The following is a 22159-nucleotide window of genomic DNA, read 5'->3' on the forward strand; positions in this document are numbered from 1 at the left end:
GCGGCCGCCCCCGCATTCGAAACCGACGGCATTTTCAGCCAAAACAATGCAGCGCGCATGCGCCGCGCGGGCCCGCCCCCGCCCCTCCGGATCTCCCCCCTCGCGGAGCCCACCCGCGCCCCCCGCCGGGACGGCCACGCCCCCGCCACGCCCCCATCCGGCGCCCTGCGCTGTGCCGGAGGCCCAGTGAACTTCCCAGCACCAGGCCCCCAGCGGGGACCCGCGCGCACCCGAAGCCACGCCATGCCCCGAGCCCGCCCCTCCGGCGTCCACGTTCACAGCCCATCTTGCACTTGCTTGGTCCCGGTTCCCGCTGCCGCCTTCAACCCACCACGGCTGCCCCACGCGCTCTGAACGCCCTGACAGCGCCCTGAGCAGCTCCAGGCTCCGAGACGCAGCCGACAGGTCCCGAGTAGAGACAGCGCGCCCAGGCTGCTCACACTCGCCTTCATTCGTTCTATGACTCCCGGGTTGGGTGCTGAGACCGCAAAGAGTGTCTCCAGTTGCATAGGGCTTGGTGTGGGGGAGAGAGGGGGGAAAGGAGGCCTGACTGCTCATGGGTAGCGGGTTTCTTTTAGGAGTACGCACATGCCCTAAAATTACATCGTGGTAATGGGTGCCCCTGCGAATACACTAAAAAATCAATTGTATACTTTAAATGGGTGAACTGAATAATATGTGAACTACATATCAACAGAGCTGATTTTTAAAAAAGAATCCAAAGACTCGAGGTCAAGAGGGAGACACACACACACAGCTGATTTTTAAAAAAGAATCCAAAGGCTCGAGGTCAAGGAGGAGACACACACACACACACACACACACACACACACACACGCCCTCTTCACTAACAGGGTGGGCGGGGATGCACGCGCGCACACACACACACACACACACACACACACACACACACGCCCTCTTCACCAACAGGGTGGGCGGGGATGCACAGAGGGTGGGAACTCCGGGAGGCAGGCAGGAGCTGCCACCCCTGGTAAGCCCTACCACTCAGGGCCCCAGCTCATCTGGCCCTGGAGGAGGAAGCAGGGTGTGCATTTCGGGAGGGAGAACCCAGGCCCAGTACATTGTTTTGTAAATAAATAGCATGAAACATTTATTTTTTTTTGGCCGGGCCCCGCGGTTTGAGATCTCAGAGTTCTAACCACCGGACAGCCAGGGAATTCCTGAGACATTTAAAATTTTCAACCTCGCTAGTAATTTTTTTTAATGCAAACTAAAACAAGGAAGAGCCCATGGAGCAGGCAGACTTTTTGCTGTTCTTAACAGCAACCCACAATGCTGGTGACCTGCAGCAAGAAAACCCCTTAAAGGAAGTGTGGCTGGGAGGACGAATGGGTACTGACCTTTATGGAAAATAATCTGCTCCATTTCTAGAAACTCCAACCTAAAAAAGAATGAGAATCAGACAAATGTACAAAGATAATTATCAAAGTTATTTGGCAAAAACTTAAAGAGCACCTCACAGAGAATGACAATGCTTCCAGAGAATTGTTAGTGACAAGAAAAATGCTCCTACTTAAGTGACAAAACAAAGCAAGATACTGCAGTTCCATACATTTGTTCCCAAGCATGTAAGTTTCTGTTTTTTTTTTAAACACAAGTAATAGAGTAAAATAAGCCATCACTTGCTGGTGGGATGAATGACTACCTGCTCTATATGTTCACATTGTTTAAAGGAATTACTACCTCTACAAACATTACATTTAAACCTGGAAATTAAAATGGCAAAAAATCAACATGATATTTTTGAAGAAAATCAAGCAGAAGAATGAAACAAGGCCCATGAATTCTTTGGAGGAGGACTAAACAGATCTTGAAGACTGCCAGGATGCAGGGAATGAGAAAGAAGTTTAGGATATTTCCAAAGTCCCGAGCTGGGAGGGATACAGAGCAAAGAAACAGGTTTGGGGAGAGCTGAACTCTGTTTTGGACCTCAGGAGCTTGAGGAAGCTGTAAAGTCCAGTAGAGAAGTATAGAGAGCCACCTCGAGCTTAAAAAAGGAAGTTGGGGGCTCAAGATAAAGAAATTTGGGGATCTTTGCTGTAGAGGTGGGAGAAAAGATGCCTACCCAAGAAGCACCTTCCTTGAAGAGAGCAAAGAGAACTGTGACAGGCTGTAAAGATTGTCATTTTTCATGCTTTTGAAGAATGTTCTTAAAAGGCTGGGGTAGTACCCAAGCGTTAAAATACCCTCAGCAGCTTGGAAGATATTAGGCCATCGACTTAGGTAACCTCTTTTGCTTGGATTTTTTTAAATACAATTTTCTCCATCTTCTGCCCAACAGTGCTCACAGCAGTTATCTCTAGGTGGTGGGATTATTACTGTTTCTGGTTCTCTACCTTTTGCTTATTACACTGTTTAACTTTTCCAGATAAATCATATTGCTTTGGTCATGTGAAAGTTATTTTTAATTAAAACAAAATTTCTTCTCGTTAGTTCTGACGTTTTTTTCCTGCAGGAGCTAGTGAGAGTAAAGTCAGGGTTCAGGTTTGAATGACTGTTGCTCAGATAAAATGGTTCACAACCAAATAGGTCACAACCACACCAGGTCAGAAAAAGGACATCTTAGTTCTTTTCTTTGCTCCCAGTGGAACTAACGATGTAGCCTGAGCCATGATTAGGTCAATCCTTCTGAATCTTGGTCTCTTCATCTTTAAAAAAAATGAATATACTTGTCTTAGCACCACCTCCCTGACAAGCATAATTTACCAAGGCGGGCCAGACCGTGGCCAAGACCTTGTGAGAAGCCAGTACATTGCCATACAGTCAGTGGTCTTCAACCATCCGAGTGAGAGAAATTTCCAGTTAACTTTGGCACCAAAGATATGGCAAGATAAAACGTTCCACTAGAACCTTAAGTAAATAAAATCTTCCCTCTTATACATCTTGTATTTAATCCAGAATTAAGAAAGTTTCCTGCTAAGCAGTACTTGAAAACATATCATTTACATACCCAAAATATTGCCTCTAAGTTGTCCATAAAAATATTTATAAATGTATTCCACTAAGTTGTTGCCTTGCTGAAATTAAAAACTGGAAGAGAGGTGAGAAAGTGTTCCACAATTAACATTTAGGTTTCTTTCCTCAGTTCCTATTCTGGAAAAAACAAACAAACAAACAAAGGAACTGAAAAGACTAGAAGGCTCCCTTTTTTAAATGAAATGCAAAAAAAAAAAAAACAAACATTGGCTTAATTCCACATTACCAAATTAATATTTATTGTTAGTCTGTTAAACTAACATCAATTTATAAACATCACGGTACACTGTAAAACAAAACGTTTAACTCTTCTGCCAGTTATTCTGTCTCAGAAAGCAAATGACCTGCAAAGTGGATCACACTGGATTACAAGTGTCACCAGCATCCCTTTGGAAACGTGATAATGTTGTACAAAGACATCACAAATCCAACAGCACACGCTGCAACCAAAACCCTTTCTATGGACCTGAAAAGTCTTTTGGACGTATTCGATGGCAACAAGTATCAGGCAAAGAGCCGGTTCCGATTTGCTGACATTCTGCTTTGCCTTCAACGAGTCAGCGTTGCCAGGCGCGCCATCCAAGTCCTTCAGTCTGGGGACGCGCATAACCAGGACAGAAACGGTCAAACGCGACGTCAAAGCCTAAAGACTGAGGTCTGTTCCCTCGCTGCTGGCACCCCATTAAGTTCTCGCCCCATGGGCCACCGGAGTTCCAGGCTCTTCAGAACGATCGCTGGGCTCCGGTACCTCTTCTTCCAACATCCGTCTCAACCACCGGTCCGCGCTGGTCTCCTGCCTAAAGAAGCACCAGATGACCAGAACCATGAGGCACAGGCTGAAGGGCAGCACCCTCCACCAGGGCCGCTGCTGCTCCCTTCCCAGGGAGTGCTTCACTGTCCAGCGGAACGGGATGGCTTTGCTGGAGGAAAACTGAAGGGGGCGGTTAGGGTCATCCTCTTCCTCACCCTCGGCCGCGGGCTGGGCACGAGCCCGGCCACCGGGCGGAAGATGCAGGCTTCGGAAAGGCCAGCGCACGAGCCCCAGTACCCGGAGGGCCCTGGAAGAGAGAGAACAGTGAGCGCGCCCGCCCGCCGCTCTCACCCTAGGTCCCGCCGAGACCGCGCTGAGCTCACCCAGCAGCCGGCGAACGCAGCACGCAGCTCATCGCGACCCCGACTCAGCACTCGGCGCCGCCGCGCGCAGCATCGCGTCACTTCCGTCGCGCGGAGCCGGAAGCCGCGCGCTGTTCCTGGCCTCCGCTCACGACTACAGAACGTGGACCCACTCGCGCAACGGAAATGACTCACGTCCTCCGGCGGTCTCTTCCGTCGCAGGCCCGCCCCCGGCCGGCCGCTTAGGCATGCCGGGAAATGTAGTTCGCCACCGGCCCGAAGAGGAACGAGCGGGCAGGTTCCTAGGCTTCCGCGCCGGGCTTGAGGCCGGCCGGCGGGGACGGGATGCTGGCGTCGTCCTCCGACGAGCTCGCCTCAGCGCGGGTCTCACCGTCGGCCGGGCTCGCCTAAGATCGGCGCCCTGGGCCCACACTCCACACCCCTCCCGCCGGGCAGGCGCAGCCCCTGGACGCCTCCTCCCCGCGGTCTCGCGAGCCGTTTTGCTCTTTTCATTGGACTTTCAACCACGGAGTCATCTTGTCCCCTCGACTAGTGTCCCCCGCCCCATGGCCGCGGACCCTCACCCAGCCCTGGCGCTTTGCGTTGCTCTGTGCTGCGCACGAATAGCCGCGTCTACACCACCCGCCCTGCGGGACAGGCATTTCTGCGCACTGCTCAGCCGTAGGGCCGCCATCCCTCACCCACCGCAGCAGGGCACTACCACGGCTGTCACTGGGAAGCCAGCAGGCACTCGGACAAGTCTCTCTCTCCAGGCCAGCGGAACCACCAGTGCAGAGCCTAGCGCGCCACCATCTTTGTGGATGGAGGCTGCAGCCTGCTCGGGGGGAACCTTCCCATCCACCTTCAAGAGTCAGGCCGGGAGGGTCACCCTCGGGCTGTCCTGGGACTTCCTGTCTACCCGGTACCCCAGTTGACTTCATAGGGAAGCTGCTGGAGCCTTCTGCCTTCAAGGCAAACTAGCCCTGGCTCTGCTGAGCCGTCCTGTCTGGAGACCACATAGGAGCACCCAGGCATCATCACAGACTCTGTGGAGATGTGGGGATGTGCTGGGGGGCGGGGCTTGACGGTGACAAAATCAGGTTACGAGGCCACCTTGTGAACTGTGACGACTGAAAAAAAAAAAAAACCAAAACACAACGTGAGAGTTTTTCTGCCAGTTTTTGCCAGAGCACAGAGGGCCTCATTCCTGATCTCTGCCCTGAACTCCTTTAAGGGTGTGTTGAAGGTCAGTGACTGCAGTGGCAGGTGACTTCATTCTTGTAGAACCAGGTGACAAGCGACAATTTTTAGTTGGCAGCTGTAATGTGCTGCCTCCTGGTTCAGAATCTTTGCCTCTGGAGCATCTCCTGCACCTTCTTTCTGGCAGGAGAAGCACCAGCCTCAGGGACCAGTTCTTCACCCCTCAGGAAGTCTAGAGACACTTAAGCAAGGGTGGCGGGCTGGAGGTGTTCCTAGCTCAGCAGCATCTGGGAGATCTCCCCACCCTGGGAAGCCCAAACCTGGACGCCTGGTGGTGGCTCAGCTGCAAATCCAGGACTGTGTTCAGAGCTGCTGTGTCAACAGAGGCACCTGTGTGCCCACATCCTCCTCACTGGGCCCCGCCCCACCTGTTCCACCCCAGAACCCCACCCAGAGTCACTGCCAAACCAATTCGACCACAGGGAACCCCAGGAGCACCTACTGTGGGCAGGAGGATGGACCAGAATCATTCTGGTGTGCAGCCTGTAGGGCTTCCTGGAGGAGGTAGAGATCAAAGAGGCCTGAGGTTGGGGTGGAGCTGCTGACTGCAGCTGATGCAGCCACCTGGTTGGTATGCTTTAGGGCATCTGGGCACAAGCTGCCCTGGGACAGCAGAGGGGGGTGGAGAGCTGGGGGTCAATGGCAGGGGCTAGGGTTTCACCCCCAGGCAGGGCAGCCTCCAAAGGGTCACTAAACCTGCCCCACTACCTTGGATGGGTGACAGAAATAAGACACCTCAGACAAGCACCCCTTGAGCCTCTGCTTCCTCAGCTGTAAAATGGGCATCTCCTGTCCTTCGCAGGCTGCTTCCAGGACTGGTGCTATGCCTGGGAAGCCCTCTGCCGGTCCCTGGGACAGCTGTTAAGACTGATAAGGGGACGGCATGGAAGTGTCCTTCCATCCTGAGACAGTGGAGGGCTCCTTTACTGCCATCAGGCTCCTAGGGTGCTCTGAGGCCAGAGTCTGGGAGGAGCAGCGCAGGCCCACAACAAAGACTTAGCAAATCCACATGTCCAGTGGACCTCTTCTCTGTCCCCAAGTCCTGCTGGCACTGGTCTCCTTTCTAGGTGAAGGCATGATGCAAAGGACGTGGGTCTTGTGGAGTCTGAGGAGGACAGCAGGCCTTGATCTCCGGGAGCTGGCCTGGTGCTCAGAGCTGGGCTGTCCTGTAGGACGTAAACAATTTCAGAGAACATCAGTGTTGGACCAGGCCTCACCATGACCATGGTGGCTCAAGACCCCTTTATAATCACATCTGAACACAGGCAAAACATGGAAGTGGCCCAAAAAAGACCAAATACCCCCTTCCTGGCTGATGGGAGGGACCCTGGTCCTTTACCAACCATGGCTGGAGCCTTGCCTCATCTGCCCTCCTTCTGGATAAGATGTATTAAAGATGCTATACTGGGTGGAATGATGTCCCTCCAAATTCTTATCCCCCTGGAGCCTCAGCACGTGACCCTATTTGGAAATAGGGTCTTTGTGGATGTAATTAGTTAAAACTATGTCATAATGGATAGGGTGAGCCCTAAATGATGTCCTTATAAGAGGAAAAAAGACCCAGAGACGCACATGGGAGCAGGCCATGTGAAGAGGCAGGCAGAGACTGGAGTGATGCGGCCACCAGCCAAGGAACGCGGAGGACTGCCGGCTACACCAGAAGCTAAGATTCTCCCCCAGAGCCTTCATGGTTTCATATTTCTGGCCTCCAGAACTGTGAGAAAGTAACTTCTGTTGTTTTAAACCACCAGTTGGTGGTCCTTTGTTATGGCAGCCCCTGAAGACTGATACAGATGCCCAGTCACAGTTACCCTGCTTGCTGACAGCACGCAGCCCAGAGCAGAGCCCCTCACCCAACAATGGCTGAACCCAGAGCCCTTACTAACACCCGCCTCCTGAGACACCCACGCTCCGGGCTGTGAATTCTCCCTTGCTTAAACCCACCTTGTTCAGTGACACATGTGTCCCTGGCAGCCTCTGGCTGGAGGGCGACAACAGCCCCAAATGCTGTGGTTTCCTTGACCCTCTGATACGGTGGAGCCCAGAGTGCGAAAAGCCACAGCCAGATGTGGCTGGTGGCCCGGTGTCTCCAGGGGCCTCCCCTTCCTGACCCCAGCAGTCTCAGCAGGGCACTGGCTGACAGGTGCCCAGCACTGCCAGCGATGCCGCTCTTGTCCAAGTTCCCCCTCCTCCCAGGGGCATAAACCAACACCTCAGCCTTCATTATCTCAAAGCACACAGAGAAACCTCACACGAGGACTAATGTTCCACTAATGGGAGGGAGGCTGCAGCCCTTGTGTGCCCGATGGCGGGAGTAATTTACTGTAGCGCCACTTGAGAGCTGACATATTGGAGCTATTGATTTTCCCTGGGAAGATCAATATGGGGTGCATGGGGACAGGCAGGGCCACCACCTTTGGAAAGGCAGAGCCTTTCTCCCAGGGGCTGAGACCTGACAGCAGGGGTGGGGGCTGGTGGGGGCAGGGTGGGCACAGAGCTCTGAAGGCCCCATGCTGCCCACAATGGGGGCCTGGCTGGGAGCAGATGCCAGAGCATATGCTCAGGCCCCAAGCCAGGCAGCCTGAGTGCCTCAGCCCCCAGCCCCACCCAGGAGCCCCCATGGGCACAGGGGGCTTGGACCACCCATGCCACTTGGCCTGGCACTGGCTGGCCACTCAATACCGGCTGGACATGTGTGGGCAGTGATTCTGGGAAAGTGTGTCTCTCCACCTACCCAGGGTCCCCCTGGCTGCCATAACCCAGCACAGCCTCACCTGTAACAAAAACTGGAGTTCAGCCTCCACCCACCAGACTCCTGTGTCTATCTTGAGCATGGCTCTGACTCAGGAGGGGCAAGGAAGGGGATAATTCCACTAAGACCCAAGATCTGCTTCTTGGATCCCTCTCATGCCTGTCTCCCACCCTCACCTCTACACACTGTGCCTTGTTAGGCCTCATCGTTGATCGCTAGGACTGGTGCAGTGGCACCCTCCCCAAGTCTCCGGTCTCAGGCGTCCTGTGTCCAGAGGCCCACCCCACACTGTGCTGCTGAGGTTCCTCTCCCCAAACACCTGCCTGCTCTGGGTTCTCCCCAACTCTAGAACTCTCCATCCTAGACTGGGGTTTCCTCCTTGTCTCTGGTCAGGCAGAAAAAAGCACTGGGATTCTGCCACCAGAGGACAAGGGTCTGGCTGTCTGTGGACAGTCTTACCACAGCTGGCACGAATGGACACCTTGCTGGGTCACTCTTGGGACCCAGAGCCCCTTCCACAGCTCCAGTTCCATGGACTGGGAGCCTGAGGCAGAGGCCAGGATGGAAAAGTGGGCGTGTGGGGTGTGGGGTGAAAACCACCCTGGGGTCTCTTTCCTACAAAAGCCCCACTGCCACTCTGCGATTTGGTGCCAGTGATGCTGGGAAGAGCTGAGGCCCTGGCCGACTTGGCTCCCAGTACAGGAGGAAGGTCTGAGCTCCAGGGCCAGGCCAGGAGGTCCTGTGTGCCACCCACCCCACTTTCCAGCCAACGCTTCTAGCTCTTGGCTTCCTGTTGCTGCTGAAACAGGGAGCACAAACTGAGTGGCTTAAGACAACACTGATTTGTTGTGCAGTCCTGGAGGTCCGAAGTCCCAAGTGGGTTTTCCTGGCCCCAAATCAAGGTGTCTGCAGGGTTGTGCCCCGAAGGCTCCAGGGGAGAATCTCCTTGTTTTCCGGATTTTGGAGGCCACTCCATTCCTTGGCTTGCAGCCCCTCCACCTTCAAAGCCAGCAGTGACCTTCTGCTTCTGTCGCCACATCTCCCCCCACCCCCACTCGGACCCTCCTGCTTCCCTCTGTGACACACAAACCCACTGATAATCCAGGGCCATCTCCCATCTCAGGGTCCTTACCTCAGTCACCTCCGCTGGGTCCCTTTGCCAAGTGGGGTGACGACGCAATTCCCAGGGATCAGGGTGTGGACATCTTTGGGGCCATCACTCAGCCGACCACAGGGGTGCCAGCTCCTCACGATCTGGTTCCTTTCCAGGCTGTCCCCTCTGCTGGAACACCTTTACTTCCCCTGGCTTGGCTGGGTGAGCATCTGCCCCATCAGCGCCTGCAAACCACCTCCTTCGTGAAGCCCCTCCTCTGGCCACAAAGGCCAGGACCTTCTCCATGACAGGGCTGCGTCTCGCCTTCCTCAGCCCAGCCCCCGTGCCTAGCACTTCCCTTGGGCCCCTGAGGCCCCACCCTGTGGGGCTGACCCCAACCCGGCCGGTGTCCAGGCCCTTCCCAGACCCCAGCCCTTTCCCAGACCCCAGCCCTGGCTGTTCCCGATAGGCAGCAGTGGGCACCGGAGCTACAGCCAGGATAGTTGCTGAGATCCAGCCCTGGGTCCTGGGCAGGTCATGGTGGGCGCTCCCTGGGCTGGCAGAGGGGCAGGGGCTGTATCTGGGCAAAGAGGGATTCTGGGGTCCCAGCAGTCCTGGGGAGCCAGCGGGGACCCCAACCCCCAGCCTCCCCCAGGTCTTGGCTTACAGCTGGGCTGTGCTGGGTCAGAGAGAGGCTGGCTAAGGCTGGGGCAGGGCCGACCCACAACCAGGACCTGGCAAGTGTCATCGGACCCCAGGGTATAAGGACAGAACTGTGGCTGTGGCCGAGGTCGGTTTCCGGGGACGGGGAAATTTGGACTGGACTCATGGGACTCATGGTGAAGGGGCTGTAATGATGGGTGGTAACAACAGTGAGGATGCCCCCGGGCAGGACCCACGGGGCTGGAGGGGCCACCAAGCCCCTTAGGGGAAGGCACAGGAGCTAAAAAAGAAGCCAGAGAAGGGAGGTGTCACCTCAGCCTGGACATGGGGACGAAGCCCTTGGGGGAGCAGTGATTCAATGGGGTTTGTTGCAAATGCACCTGCAGCTCTGGAACGGTGGGAAGTGGCAGGAGGGGGCTGGGCAGGGGCTCCGGGGTCCCCACCTGCATAAACCCACCACCTGGGCCCTGGCTGGTTGTCCCTGGCCCTCCTGGGGCTTCCCAGGTCCTGCTGCTGGCCCAGAGCCCGTTCACCCAGAGCGCTGCAGAAGCAGGATGTCCTCTAGAGAAGGCTACTCCAGGAGTCAAAATAGCATGAAATTTAATTTTCCGCCTATTTGACAAGGCTTGGTTCGGGCCCCAATCAGCGGCGGAGATAAGGGTCCTCGGCCCCGGGTGTGAGCCAGCTGGGCGAGCGGCAAACACTCCACGGTCCCCCGGGCAGGCTGAGGCTCCCCCCGGCGGGGCCCTGGTTGCCGGGCGCTAAAGCAAACGGGCTCTATTTGCCCAGTCTGCGATGACAATGCAGTCACCAAATATTTGCCAGCCAGGCCAGCCACAGAGCTTGGCTATAAATGCTTGAGCCCAGGTGGAGGTGGGCCTGCCCAGCGGGAGCTGCAGGCCTCGGCAGGTAGGAGCCAGGCTGGGCGGCAGGTGGGAGGGTGCTGGTGGCGGAGGTCCTGGGAAGGCTGTGGGTTCCTCTGCCCTGGTGGTCTTTGGGGACCACCCACCCACGGGGAGGGGTCAACAGCAGGGCTGAGCGGGGCTGGGTCATCTAGGTGGGCCGGCCAGGGAAAGGTGGGCACCTGAGTCTTGGCTCCCCACCAGCGGCCATGCCCACGCCCAACGCTGGGGCCACGGTTCACCCCAACAGGGAAGAGGGGCCCTAGAACTGCAGAGCATGATGGCAGGGAGGAGGGGGAGGTCCGAGAGGCCCCCCTGACTCTGAGGGCAGCCTGTGGACTTCCCACCCCTCCCCCCACATGGGGTGTGGTTTCCTGAAGCTGGGAACCCCCCTTCTCTCTAACCCCCCTTCCTTTTCTTCCTCCCCCTTGCCCAGGGCTGCCACTAGAAGGCCTCCTGGTCCAAGGGCTGGCCCACTTGCCTCCCTGCAGTGGAGGAGGTGGGGCCCTGTTCTGGGGGGGCCTCCCACATTCACAATCAGCTCCCCTAATCCCACCCCCTCCACGGTCCTGCCAGCCCCCCCACCCATCCCCAGGTTGGAGATGCTAGAGGTGACCTCACCACCACCCCCACCCCCAACAGGAAGCACAGGGAAGCCTGAGACTGTGGGGACAGAGAAATGGCTCTGCCCTCCCCCGAAGACCCCCGGAGCTCACCCTCACAGCCCCTGAAGCCTCTGAAGCCCCCAAAACTGCAAGGGACAGAGCACCCAGCTCGAGGCAGCCAGGCCCGGCTCCCGGGCTCAGCATGGGCACTTCAGGCACGGAGGGACCCTGCCAACCACAGACACTCGGGGAGGGGGCGTGCCAACGGGGTCCCCCCAACCCTGCACCTCGGCAGACTTTGCGTCAACAAGCCTGTTTATCAAGAGCTACAGCGACCCTGAGCTGGGACGAGGGCTCTGCTCTCCAGGCCCCAAACCTGCCCGAAGCCCAGCCCCTGGGCCAGCTCCCTTCCCACCTGCCCTGCTTCTCTCTCTCCGAGTCACTATTCCAACAGCACTGTCAGCCACCCTCCCTACAGGATAGGATGTACCCTCCTCTGACGGGTGACTGAGGCCTGCACCCTGCAGCTCACTCCTGCCATGCCCCCCGCCCACAGTGCCCACCACCTCCGTCTCTCCAAATGTCATCTGCCTCTGAGCTCAGCGCCCGCCCCAAGCCTGCAGTGACTATTCCCCTAGGAGGGTTGCGGGCCCTGACTGCTAACCTGTCCCCTCTCTGCCTCCCTCCCCAGCTAGCGCCCACTGCCCGAGAGCCCCCAGAAGCTCGGCGGAGAGATGGCCGCGGGCGTGATCTGGCCTCTCTGTGACTTCCGGCCTCTGCCATCCCACGGGCCCTTCCTGCCCTCAGACCCGGAGCCCCCAGACACTTCTGAGGAGGAGGAGGAGGAGGAGGAGGAAGAGGATGGGGAAGAGGAGCTGGAGGTTGAGGGGCCAGAGGGCCACAGCCCGGCCACCCAGAGCTCAAGTTGGGCCCCAGAAGTGGCCCCTCTGGACCCCAGTGGCCCAGAGACACCACTGCAGCTCCTGCGGTTCTCTGAGCTCATCAGTGGCGACATCCAGCGGTACTTCGGCCACAAGGACCGGGGGCAGGACCTCGACACCTGCAACATCTACGCTGATGGCCACACGGCCAGCAGCTCAGCCAGGGAGCTCTCCTGCGCCAACCTAGTGCGCCTGGCCCAGGGTGAGGCCCCAGAAGACAACGAGGTCACTGAGCCCGGGGTCTGCTCCCCTGGGGCCCCTGAGGGGCAGGCATGTGGGCCGGGCCTCGGTGGGGAAGGGCCGCAGCTGCTGGGACCCCTGGCCGAGCTCTTCGACTATGGGCTGCGGCAGTACTTGGGGCCCAGGGCCGCGGCTGGCCGCCGACTCCGGCTGGAGCAGAAGTACGGCCACATCACCCCCATGACCCAAAGGAAGCTTCCCCCCTCCTTCTGGAAGGAGCCGGCACCCAGCCCCCTGGGTCTGCTGCACCCCGGCACGCCTGACTTCAGCGACCTGCTGGCCAGCTGGTCGGCAGAGGCCGGCCCCGAGCTGCTGGGTTGGGGGGGGCAGGCCCTGGAGGGGGTGCAGCTGGCCGAGGCCTAGAGATTGAGCAAGGATCAGTGGGGGTGAGCTGAGGGCAACAAAGGTCCAGACTCTCTTTATTGCTGTCCTGAAAGGAGCCCTCGGGGACCTCCGATCAGGGCAGCCACCAGGGGACAAATCAGCTCAGGTAGGGACTTCCCAGGCCAGGGCAGGGGATGGGCAGGGGCCACCCAAGAGCTCTGCCCACAGGAGGGAGGATGGGGCAGGAGCTGCAGCTTCTTGGAGGCGGTGGGCTCAGGGCGTCTACACGCTGGGTTCCCCTCTGGGCAAGCCACATTTCCTCAAAGACCAGCCCCCAAAGTTCCAGTCAGTGGTGAAGGGCAGCCCTCCACACTGCCTTCCCAGCTGGCCCCAGGGTGGCTCCTCCTCGTGGCACCCGCGGCAGGTGGCAGGGCCAGCTACCATGGGGGTGAGGGCTTTCTTGGAGGGGCAGGAAGTGGAGCACCGTCTGAGTGGCCAAGCTAACATGCTGTTGGCTCCGGGTGGGGCTCGGGCCGTAATGCCTGTGGGTGAGAGGCCCTGGGGAGCGGTGGGGCCTGGGGCTCAGCAGCCAGGACAGGAGCAGGGGTTCTGGGAGTCTAGGGAAGGTCCTCTTGGCCACTCCCCTGCCCGGGGCCTCCTGAACCCCTGGAGGGAACTCCAGCCTCTGACAGGCATGGGGCGGGCCTGTTTATTTCTGGGAAAGAGGCAGGGACGAGAGCTAGTGGGCGGGCTTCTAGCTGAGGGGCTTCTCCCAGACCGCCCTTGGCCTCTGCCAGGCCACCAGCTTCATGAGGACGGCTTTCCACCGCAGCCACCTGCCCAGAGACACGGTTCACAGCCCGGACCCCGCCTCTGCCCACTGCCCTCGGGGTCTGCCCAGCCCCGAACCCGGGACTGGAGAGGACTCTGGAAGACAGCTCCCCGCTGCCCACCTCACGGCCTGATACATGCCCCAGTGGTTCACGGGGACCACCTCGTCAGGGGCCACGTCCTTGATGAAGAACTGCCGCCTCACCAGGGACGTGAGGACCCTCCTGCTGCCTAGCGTCAGGGCCCAGGGGCCCTCCTCACTCCACAGGTACATCACGCTTGACCGCAGAGTGGCCATCTCCTCCGTGCGCTGTGGACGCAGGAATCAGACCAGAGGGGCGGGACAGCCAACAGGATTTATCTCCCTCTGGGCTAGCCTGGGCCTTATCTGCCTGGAAACTCTGCTTGGGCCAGACAGGCAGACAGACGGCTGGGCAGACCAAAAAGCTAGGGGGTGGCCAGGCTGGGGGTGATGAGGGCAGCTGGGAGTCAGGCTCTGCACAGAGAAAGGCGGCCCACCCACAGGGCCTGGTAAGCCCTGGAGCTTGGGTGGGGGGGCAGGGGCACGGCCAGGGCCCAGTTCAGGGGCCACCTCTCACCCACTTGGTTTCTATATTAAACTTGAGATTCTGGATGGTCTTGTTGTCCTGGATGCTGCTTTCCAACTTCATCATTTGGTTCTGAAACTAAACACGGCCCCCATTTGTGGGCACAGATTCAGGAAGTCTGCAGACCTGGGGGAGGCCCCCGCCCCAATCACTCGTGGCAGGAGCCGGCCTCCGACACATGGGTCCTCGCCCCTCAGTGGGAGCCGGCCGCATCACTCAGCCCGATGACAAGGGGGGACCCGGTCAGAACTCAGGGCTGCTCTTTCCACTGATTGCTGATGCACCTCAGCATCTACGGGAGCCCCCACTTGATATTTCCAGAGTCTGATACATGCAGAGCCACCCAGCAGGATGGCTGGTTCCATGAGCCTCGCCCCCCCCCACTCCCAGGGGGGTGTCCTGGATCTGAGCCTCCCTGGGTGGGGGGAGGTCTGCCCCTGTCTGAGCCAGCACCCCACCATCCCCCACCGAGTGTGCCAAGCCCAGGGGCCCAGGGGTACCGTGGCCAGCTTGCCCTGGATCTCGGCGATCTTCCGCCCGGGGTTGCCCTCTCTGAGCAGCTGCACAGAGGACAGCAGAGCAGCCAGCTCCTGCCTCACGGCCTCACCCTCGAACTCTCTGTGAGCACAGGAGGCTGGGGCTGCCGGGCTCTGGGGGGCATCTGGGGGGTGGGGCAGCTGGAGGGAGGAGGCCCTGGGCAGAGCATAGGGTGCTCAGCACTGTCGCCCCACCAGTGGGCACTGGGGGGTCCCCAGCAGGTGACAGAGTGAAAGGCTGCCCCCAGCAGGGGCCAAGCCCAAAGCTGGGCCAGGCCTGGGGTGGGGAGGGGTTGGGGCTACCACAGGTGCAGGGGCTTGGGGAGGATGGACCACTGTCAGGAAGCCCTGTGATGCAGCGGCGTCGTTCTGAGACGGCTGTGCCCTCCTGCGGTGGGACCAGCCCAGTCCCTGAAGGTCCTGCCAGGCTGTGACAGGGAGCCGGGGGCCTCACCTGGCTTTGGCCTCGGCGGAGATCTTGAGGTCTGAGTCACTCTTGTGAAGGATGCACCTGTCAGCAATGGCCTCCATCTGAAACGCGGAGCTGGCGGGCAGCTCAGGGTGGGCACAGCGGCAAGGGGGAGGCCACCCCAGCCCTTCCCCACCTGCCGGGGCAGGCTGTCCACTCTCTGCTGCACCTCCCGTAGGTGCGCCTCGGCCTCCTCTCGACACCGGGCCAGGCCTTCCTGCCATGGCTGCTCTGCAACTCCCCACTCACTCTGTGCCTGGGGCACGGACACCAGTGAGGGCTGGAACCCGCCCAGAGAGGGAGGGTGGACAGGCAGACAGACTGGCCCCACTGGAGCCATCGTCAGACGGCCAGCCCCATGCAGCAGAGCTCCTGGAGGGCACAGGGCCCCCACCTCAACTCGGAGCATGTCCACACTGACCGGACACAGCCCGGGTGGCCTGGCCTGGCACAGTCTGGGTGCCCCGGTTCTTCCAGGCAGGGCCACCAGGCTGAGCAGAGCCACATCCCTAAGAAAGCCTGGCTTCACTCCCTCCCCTGAGCCAGACCCAGCTGCCTGTGAGTCGGCAGCGACAGAGAACAGGCAGCCGGCCTACACGCACAGGATGGGGGACCCGGCCCCGCCGCCAAAGGGTGTATACCGGTGTTCACGGCAGCACTAAGGGCACCAGGAGGACACCAGCTCAGTGTCCATCAGCTGACAAATGGATAAGCTATGGTCCATCCACACAGTGAAATGTGACAGCCATACAAAGGAAGGGAGCACTGACACATGCCACAAAGTGGATGAACCTCAAACACGGAACGTTCAGCGAGAGAAGCTCACAAAAGGCCACAGAGCATTTGATTCCATTTATACGAAATGTCCAGAGCAGGCAAATCCAGAGAGATGGAAAGCAGACCAGTGTTTGCCAGGGGCTGGGGGAGGAGGTGTGACCTCTAATGCACGGGGTTTCCTTTTGGGGGGATGGAAAAGTTCTAAAAGTGATTGTGGTGGTGGCTGTACAACTCTGAATACACAAAGAACCACGGAAGTACACACTTTGAAAAGGGGAATTGTCTGGTGTGTGCGCTGAACCTCAATAAAGCTGTTAGAAAAAGAGCAAAAAGAACCCAAAGGTGTAGGCTGCTTTGCTGGTCACTCAGTGGAGCCCCCGTGTGGTTGGGGCCCTGGGTCTTGTGGACAGCTGTTGCCGCCCTGAGGGGCAGCAGGACCCCTCCCATCTAGGTGCGCCTTCCCCGGCCTGCTCTGTGCACTCACCTCGCACAGCCTCAGGCTCAGCGTCTGCTCCTGCAGGTCCAGCCTCCAGCTCAGGGCCAGGAAGTGGTCACTCATGTCTTTCACCTGCCTGACCAGCTCAGCCACGGACACCTCCAGGGCCTGGCTCTTCTCTCGGAGCTGTGGGAGGCCGGGCTGAGTGTACTGCCTGCATAGGCGGGGAACCCTGCGGGCCCAGCCCTGGTCCTGCCGCCTCACCAGCTCCAGGGAACTGTGCATCTCCTGCTGGGCCAGCTCGCTGGCCAGCTACATGGCCTCCAGGCTCTCCTGCAGGTAGGTAGCCAGGTCCCCGGCCCGGCTGTTCTCCAACTGCCCCTTAGCATCCCTGGGGGTGGGTGCCACTGAGAGAGACTGTCCCTCAGCCAAGGCTGGCCTACCCCTTGGCATTGTGCCAGGGCAGCGAGCCCAGCTACTGGCTTCAGAACCTTCCAGGTGGCCCCAGGGAGAGGATGAGGGTCATCACAGGGACCACCGAGACGGGGCTGTGTCCACCTCTGCCACTCAAGAGCCCCCCCGCGAGGGAGAGGCTGGGGGAGGGATGGGAGCCCCCCACTAAAGGGCAGCTTCTCTGACCCAGGGCACCCCACTGGGCCTCGAGCCAGGCTCAGGACGTTGGGGTCAGGGGAGCAGGGCTGTTCCCACCTGCCCCGCCTGAGGCCCCACTCAGACACCCACCAGGCCTTCTGCTTGGCCAGCAGGATGTGGCTCAGCGATGCTTGGTTCTGACGCACGAACTCGGTCAGCTGGACCACGGCCTTGTCCAGGCCCCGACACTGCTCTAGGAGGTGGCACTCTTCCTGCTGCCAGAGAGAGGCAGCCTGAGACCTGCCCAGCTCCAGCCAGGGCCCTGCCTGTGCCAGTGCCCCCCATGCCACCCACCTGCCTCTGCCCCTGCAGGACCCGCGTGAGCTCTGCGTCCAGCTCCCGGAGTTGCTGCCACTTGCTCTCCAGCTCCTCCCATAGGCCGCTCTCCGCCCGCAGCCATGCGCTCTCTGAGGCCTTCATCCTCTGCGGGGAGACCCCGCCCGCCGTGAGCTGGGGAGAGGGGGACTGGCTGCCCTGCCGCCAGCAGGCACCCACCTTCTCCAGGGCCAGAAAGCTCTTCTGCAGGAAGCCGCATAGCTTGGCCTCCCTCTTGAGAGAGCGGAGGCTCATCTCCTCCCTGAGCTTGGTCATCTGGGCCTGTGGAGTGGGGGCCAGATGGTCACCGTGCACCTCCCCATTGGCGTCCCCCTCGCCCATCCCCATACCCACAACGCCATCAGGGACTTGCTGTTCTCCTGCCCAATCATCTCTGTCGGAGGCGACCCTAGTCCTGTGTGCCCTGCAGGGGTGGGCCCGTCTCACCCTCCTCAGGAAGGAAGGCAGGGCAGGCAGGGGCAACATGTCCCAGAGAGCCAGGCGCAAGGGCTGTGAAGGGTCTGAAGGCCATGCTCCATGGGCCCAGGACATACATGGTCCTCACAGTGACTGCCAGACCCCACCAGGGGAGGTGGCAGAACAGCCATCGGATCATACCCCTGCCAGGAGCCCTGGGAAAGGAGGCTGAGTGTACATGTGAGCACACACACTCATGCACGTGTGCACATCCCCGCTCACACGTGTGTACACACACACTGTCTGCCCTTGCCCTCCAGGCCCAGGGTGGGACCCCTTGTCTCTTCTCCCTCCATCAGCTCCTTTCCTGCTGCACCAAGGGTCTGGATGCAGGAGACGGGGGTCTAGGCCCACAGGCACGAGGCACCCTCTCCACGGCCACAAGTCCTTCTAGGGCCGGGAGGGCTTCCCACAGCCCAGAGCAGGTGTGCCCTGAGCCCCCATCAGCCTCCCTGCCCCATGCAGGGTGACCCGGAGCAGGCCTCGGCTGTTTCTGTAAAGAACCAGAAGGCAGACGTTTGGCGTTTATGGGCCACAGGGTCTCTGTCATAACCCCTCAGCTTTGTGGTTCCAGTGCAAGAGCAGCCGTGGGCAACAGTAAACGAATGGCCATGTGCCGATAAAACTTTATTCACAAAACCAGGCAGCAGTGGAAAGGCACTGACCCCAGCCCCAGGGCACACTTGGGGAGATGCGGGCCAGCCAGGCATCGGGGATCCCAGGCCCCGATGCCGCCTGGGGCTCCTGCCTCTCGATGGAGCCAAGGCACCAGCTTCCCACAGGGCAGCGGGAGGGGCATGCATGGAGCTGGGCAGCTGAGCTATGAGGGCAGCAGCTGGGGACGCAGCACAGTCCCTGGTCTCTATTTGCAGAGCTGAAGAGGCTGGGTCCAGAGGCGCCCCACCCTGGCCCCTGCCCCACCTTCTAGGCCACACGCACCAGCCCGGAAGCAGGGACACTGGAAGATGCATCTTCAGGAAAGGACTTCCACTTTGCACGGAGGGAAGCATTGAAGCTGGAAATGGCCAAGGAAGGGGTCTTGGGCTATGAGATTGTATTTCTTTCTTTTTTTTTTTTTTTCTGTATGCGGGCCTCTCACCGCCGCAGCCTCTCCCATCGCGGAGCACAGGCTCCGGACGCGGCAGGCCCAGCGGCCACAGCTCCTGGGCCTAGCCACTCCACGACACACGGGATCCTCCCAGACCGGGGCATGAACCCGCGCCCCCTGCATCAGCAGGCAGACCCTCAACCACTGCGCCACCAGGGAAGCCCGAGATTCTATTTCGTGATCTGGGTGCTCATCACATGGGGAAGGGGGCGGGGGGAGCAGTGGCCGCAACAGCACTCGTGCTAATGATGGACTTTCTGTGTTGGAGGACACACTCCACCTCAGCACAGCCAAATCGGCAGCCACCAGCCACAGGTAGCCACAGAGCACTGCGATGTGGCTCGTGTGACCAAGGAACTGAATTTTAAATTGCAATATACAGAGCCACCCGTGGCCAATGGCCACCGTAGTGGACAGCGTAGGACTTGGGAGTTGGCCACCAGGTCCAAACACGTGAACGTAACCAAAATGAGAGCTGGGGTGAAGGAAGACCCCAGCAGTGGAGAAGATGTGGGATGGGGATAGTTGGGGGTCTCCTGCACAGACCGTCTTGCTGGCAGCTTGCTGGCTGCTGATGCCAGACCCCTGCCTGGGCCTGCCCCTGGCCTCCCAGGTACCTGCATCCTGGACACCTCATGGTCCACCCTCTGGCTGGCCTCCTCCTGGCTCTTCTGCAGGGCTCCACAGGCCACCTCCCGGTCCCATTCCTCCTGCTTCAGCTTCTCGGTCAGCTCAGACAACCTAGGGGCAACGGCTGCAGGCAGCAGCCCAGTCGGCCAGAGGCCTGATGAGGAGCCTCAGGGAGGCTGGTGGGGCCCTGAACACCAAATCCTTTTCAGGCCAGGCCTGCATCCGGGGGGCCCAGGCTGACCTAGCAGGAGGTCCAACCCCACCCGGGTAAACACACAGAGAGGCCAGAAGCCCACTCTGTGTCCCCACCTGGGACAGAGAGAGCTAGGCTCCCCGTGAGTGTGACTGATGGGGAAGGGGAGGGGGTGGGGACCCTGGGCTGGAGGGTCACCTGCCCTCCTTGATGACTCCCACATGACCCCTCGGCAGGCCCAGAGACAGCCTCCTGAGGGGCCCACCTAAGGCTGGCCTCCTGCTCGGCGCCCTTCCGCTCAGAGTCCTGGAGTGCCTGCTTCCTCCTGATCTGGGTCAGGGCCTCCCGGACCTCCACCAGCCTGGCACACAAGAACTGCTTCTGCCTGGGGCCTGCCCTGCCACCTGGCAGCCAGGAGCAGGCTGGGCAGCCTTTGGGGTGGGGGTTCAGCCAAGGGGCCCAGCAGCAAGCCTTCTGCCCCTTTCCCAGGCTCCACAGGCTGCCGGGCTCCAGCAACCTGACCTTCTGGAGTTGGGCCGTGGATGTGTTTGCTTACCTGAGCAAGATACCAAATTGGAGGCAACAAAAGCCAGGGGCTGATGCCCAGACTGGCCTGGCAGCCGTCGCTGCTTCCCCAAAGCCCCCTCCCTCCTGTTAAGCCTGTTCCAAGGGTGCAGGGGTACCTCTTGTCCAGGGCCTGCATCTGGTTCTGGTTCTGCAGGCTGGGGAACTGCAAGATGGAGGGGTGAGCTGAGTGCAGGCCAGGGGCCCTCCCAGCTCGACTAGCACAGACACGGGGGCCCATGGAGTGGGACCCGAGGCCCTGGCCTGAGCAGCAGGGGCTGAGTGGGGCTCAGGGTCCAGGAAACAGCTGCCCTGACACCCGGGGATGTCGCCTCCCAGCCGACGCGTCCCACCTGGAGAGCCTCCTTCTCGGGGGCCTGAGCCGCCTGCTGCAGCCTCTTCAGCTCTGAGTCCTGCAGCTGCAAGAAGGCGTGCACCTGCAGCAGCTCCCGCAGCAGGCTCAGCGTGGTACGCTCGCAGCAGGCCTTGTGTCCCCGCAGCGACACCACCTCGGCCTGCAGGTCGGCCACCCTGGTGGGGTAAGGAGTGGGCTGTGTCGGATGCGTGTGCGGGACACTGACTGCGTGGCTCCCCTGCCCCTGGTCCCCAAGGGGCTCACCACCGCTCCAGCTGCTTCCAGTGCTTGGGGGTGTCCTGCTCTGGGACCGAAGTGGTGGATGGCAGGCAGCTGGACTCATACCTCTCTGAGATCTCCTCCAGACTCAAGGGCTCGGAGCTGGCCAGCCCTTCCTCCAGGAGGAGCTCCAGGTCCTCCGGGGTGATGGTACCTGGCTGGGAGGGTGGCAAGGTCCCTGACGAGGGGTTACTGTCTGCCGGCTCTACAAGAAGGTACCTTGGGGTTTGCCTTTAGAGCCAATGGGGGGAGATGCTCGCAAATGGAGCCCAGGGTAACAGGGACCCCAAACCTTGCTGAGTGTGCCCACCGAGCTCACCGTGGCTCATCCCGCTGGGTCCCACAGCAAGGCCCAGCTCTCACTGTCCATGTAGGAAGCTCAGGCTCAGAAAGGTCCAGGGCCCCACCTGAGGACACATAGCATTTGGCAGCAGGAATGGGACAGTGCCTGCCTGGCCAGCTCCAGATGGAGCGCCTGGGCTCTGAGGAGAGCTGGGGGTCAGGAAGCAAAGCCGTCCCACGTGGCCCAGACCCTCGTGCAGGCTCTTGCCTGGTGGTCCTCCCAGCTCTGCCTCAACTCACCTGATATAGCTTTACCAACAGCCCTGCCTGTGGTTTTGGCCGTTGCCCAGAAGCCCTGGGCCTAGCACCCCACGGCTGCCCACAGCTGGACCCCAGGGCGGTTGGGGGAGGGGGGTAAGGGAGGGCAGAGGGAGGCAGGAAAAGTCAGAGCTGAAGGCTCTGGGATCCAGGGGGAGCACGTGAGGTGTGAAGTGGTAGCTCTGCCCTCACATCTCTCCTTCCAAGACAAAACCAAGGTAGGCAAGGCAGCGGGGGCTTTTCTGGAACCTTCTTTTTCTCACCAGAACCTCCTGACTTCACGGCCCAACTGCCGGTGGAACCTGAGCCCTCAGCTTTCCCATTCCGTCAAGGACTCCCCAACTGCCCGTGTTTGGAAGGATCTGTGCGGGCACCACTTGGCCAGCCAGCAGGGGTGGCTGCTGGCCTGTCACGGGCAGGAGCCCTCTGGCCCGGGAGCA

The 22159-nt window shown here is 59.8% G+C and overlaps 3 protein-coding genes across 3 annotated transcripts; 1 reads left to right on the forward strand and 2 right to left on the reverse strand.

Moving 5' to 3' along the window:
- Positions 1-3217: 3217 nt before the first annotated feature.
- UQCC4 (ubiquinol-cytochrome c reductase complex assembly factor 4) lies at positions 3218-4230 on the reverse strand. Its single transcript, XM_007100113.4, has 2 exons — positions 4132-4230; positions 3218-4055 (listed from the first exon to the last, which is right to left on the reverse strand). The coding sequence occupies exons 1-2, from the start codon at positions 4161-4163 to the stop codon at positions 3680-3682; spliced, it is 408 nt and encodes a 135-aa protein (XP_007100175.1). The 5' UTR covers positions 4164-4230; the 3' UTR covers positions 3218-3679.
- Positions 4231-12119: 7889 nt separating this feature from the next.
- PERCC1 (proline and glutamate rich with coiled coil 1) lies at positions 12120-12929 on the forward strand. Its single transcript, XM_028499138.1, has one exon. The coding sequence runs from the start codon at positions 12120-12122 to the stop codon at positions 12927-12929; it is 810 nt and encodes a 269-aa protein (XP_028354939.1).
- A 715-nt stretch (positions 12930-13644) lies between these two features.
- CCDC154 (coiled-coil domain containing 154) lies at positions 13645-21448 on the reverse strand. Its single transcript, XM_007100154.1, is given in 17 exon segments — positions 13645-13726; positions 13844-14031; positions 14321-14407; positions 14830-14947; positions 15320-15396; positions 15471-15590; positions 16596-16733; positions 16812-16938; positions 17289-17413; positions 17493-17621; positions 17694-17795; positions 19716-19839; positions 20187-20282; positions 20605-20651; positions 20839-21016; positions 21105-21273; positions 21439-21448. Coding segments are annotated over 17 exon segments (1917 nt in total).
- Between the last annotated feature and the right edge of the window lie 711 nt (positions 21449-22159).

Source organism: Physeter macrocephalus, chromosome 14, assembly GCF_002837175.3.
Source record: "Physeter macrocephalus isolate SW-GA chromosome 14, ASM283717v5, whole genome shotgun sequence".
NCBI lineage: Eukaryota > Metazoa > Chordata > Mammalia > Artiodactyla > Physeteridae > Physeter > Physeter macrocephalus.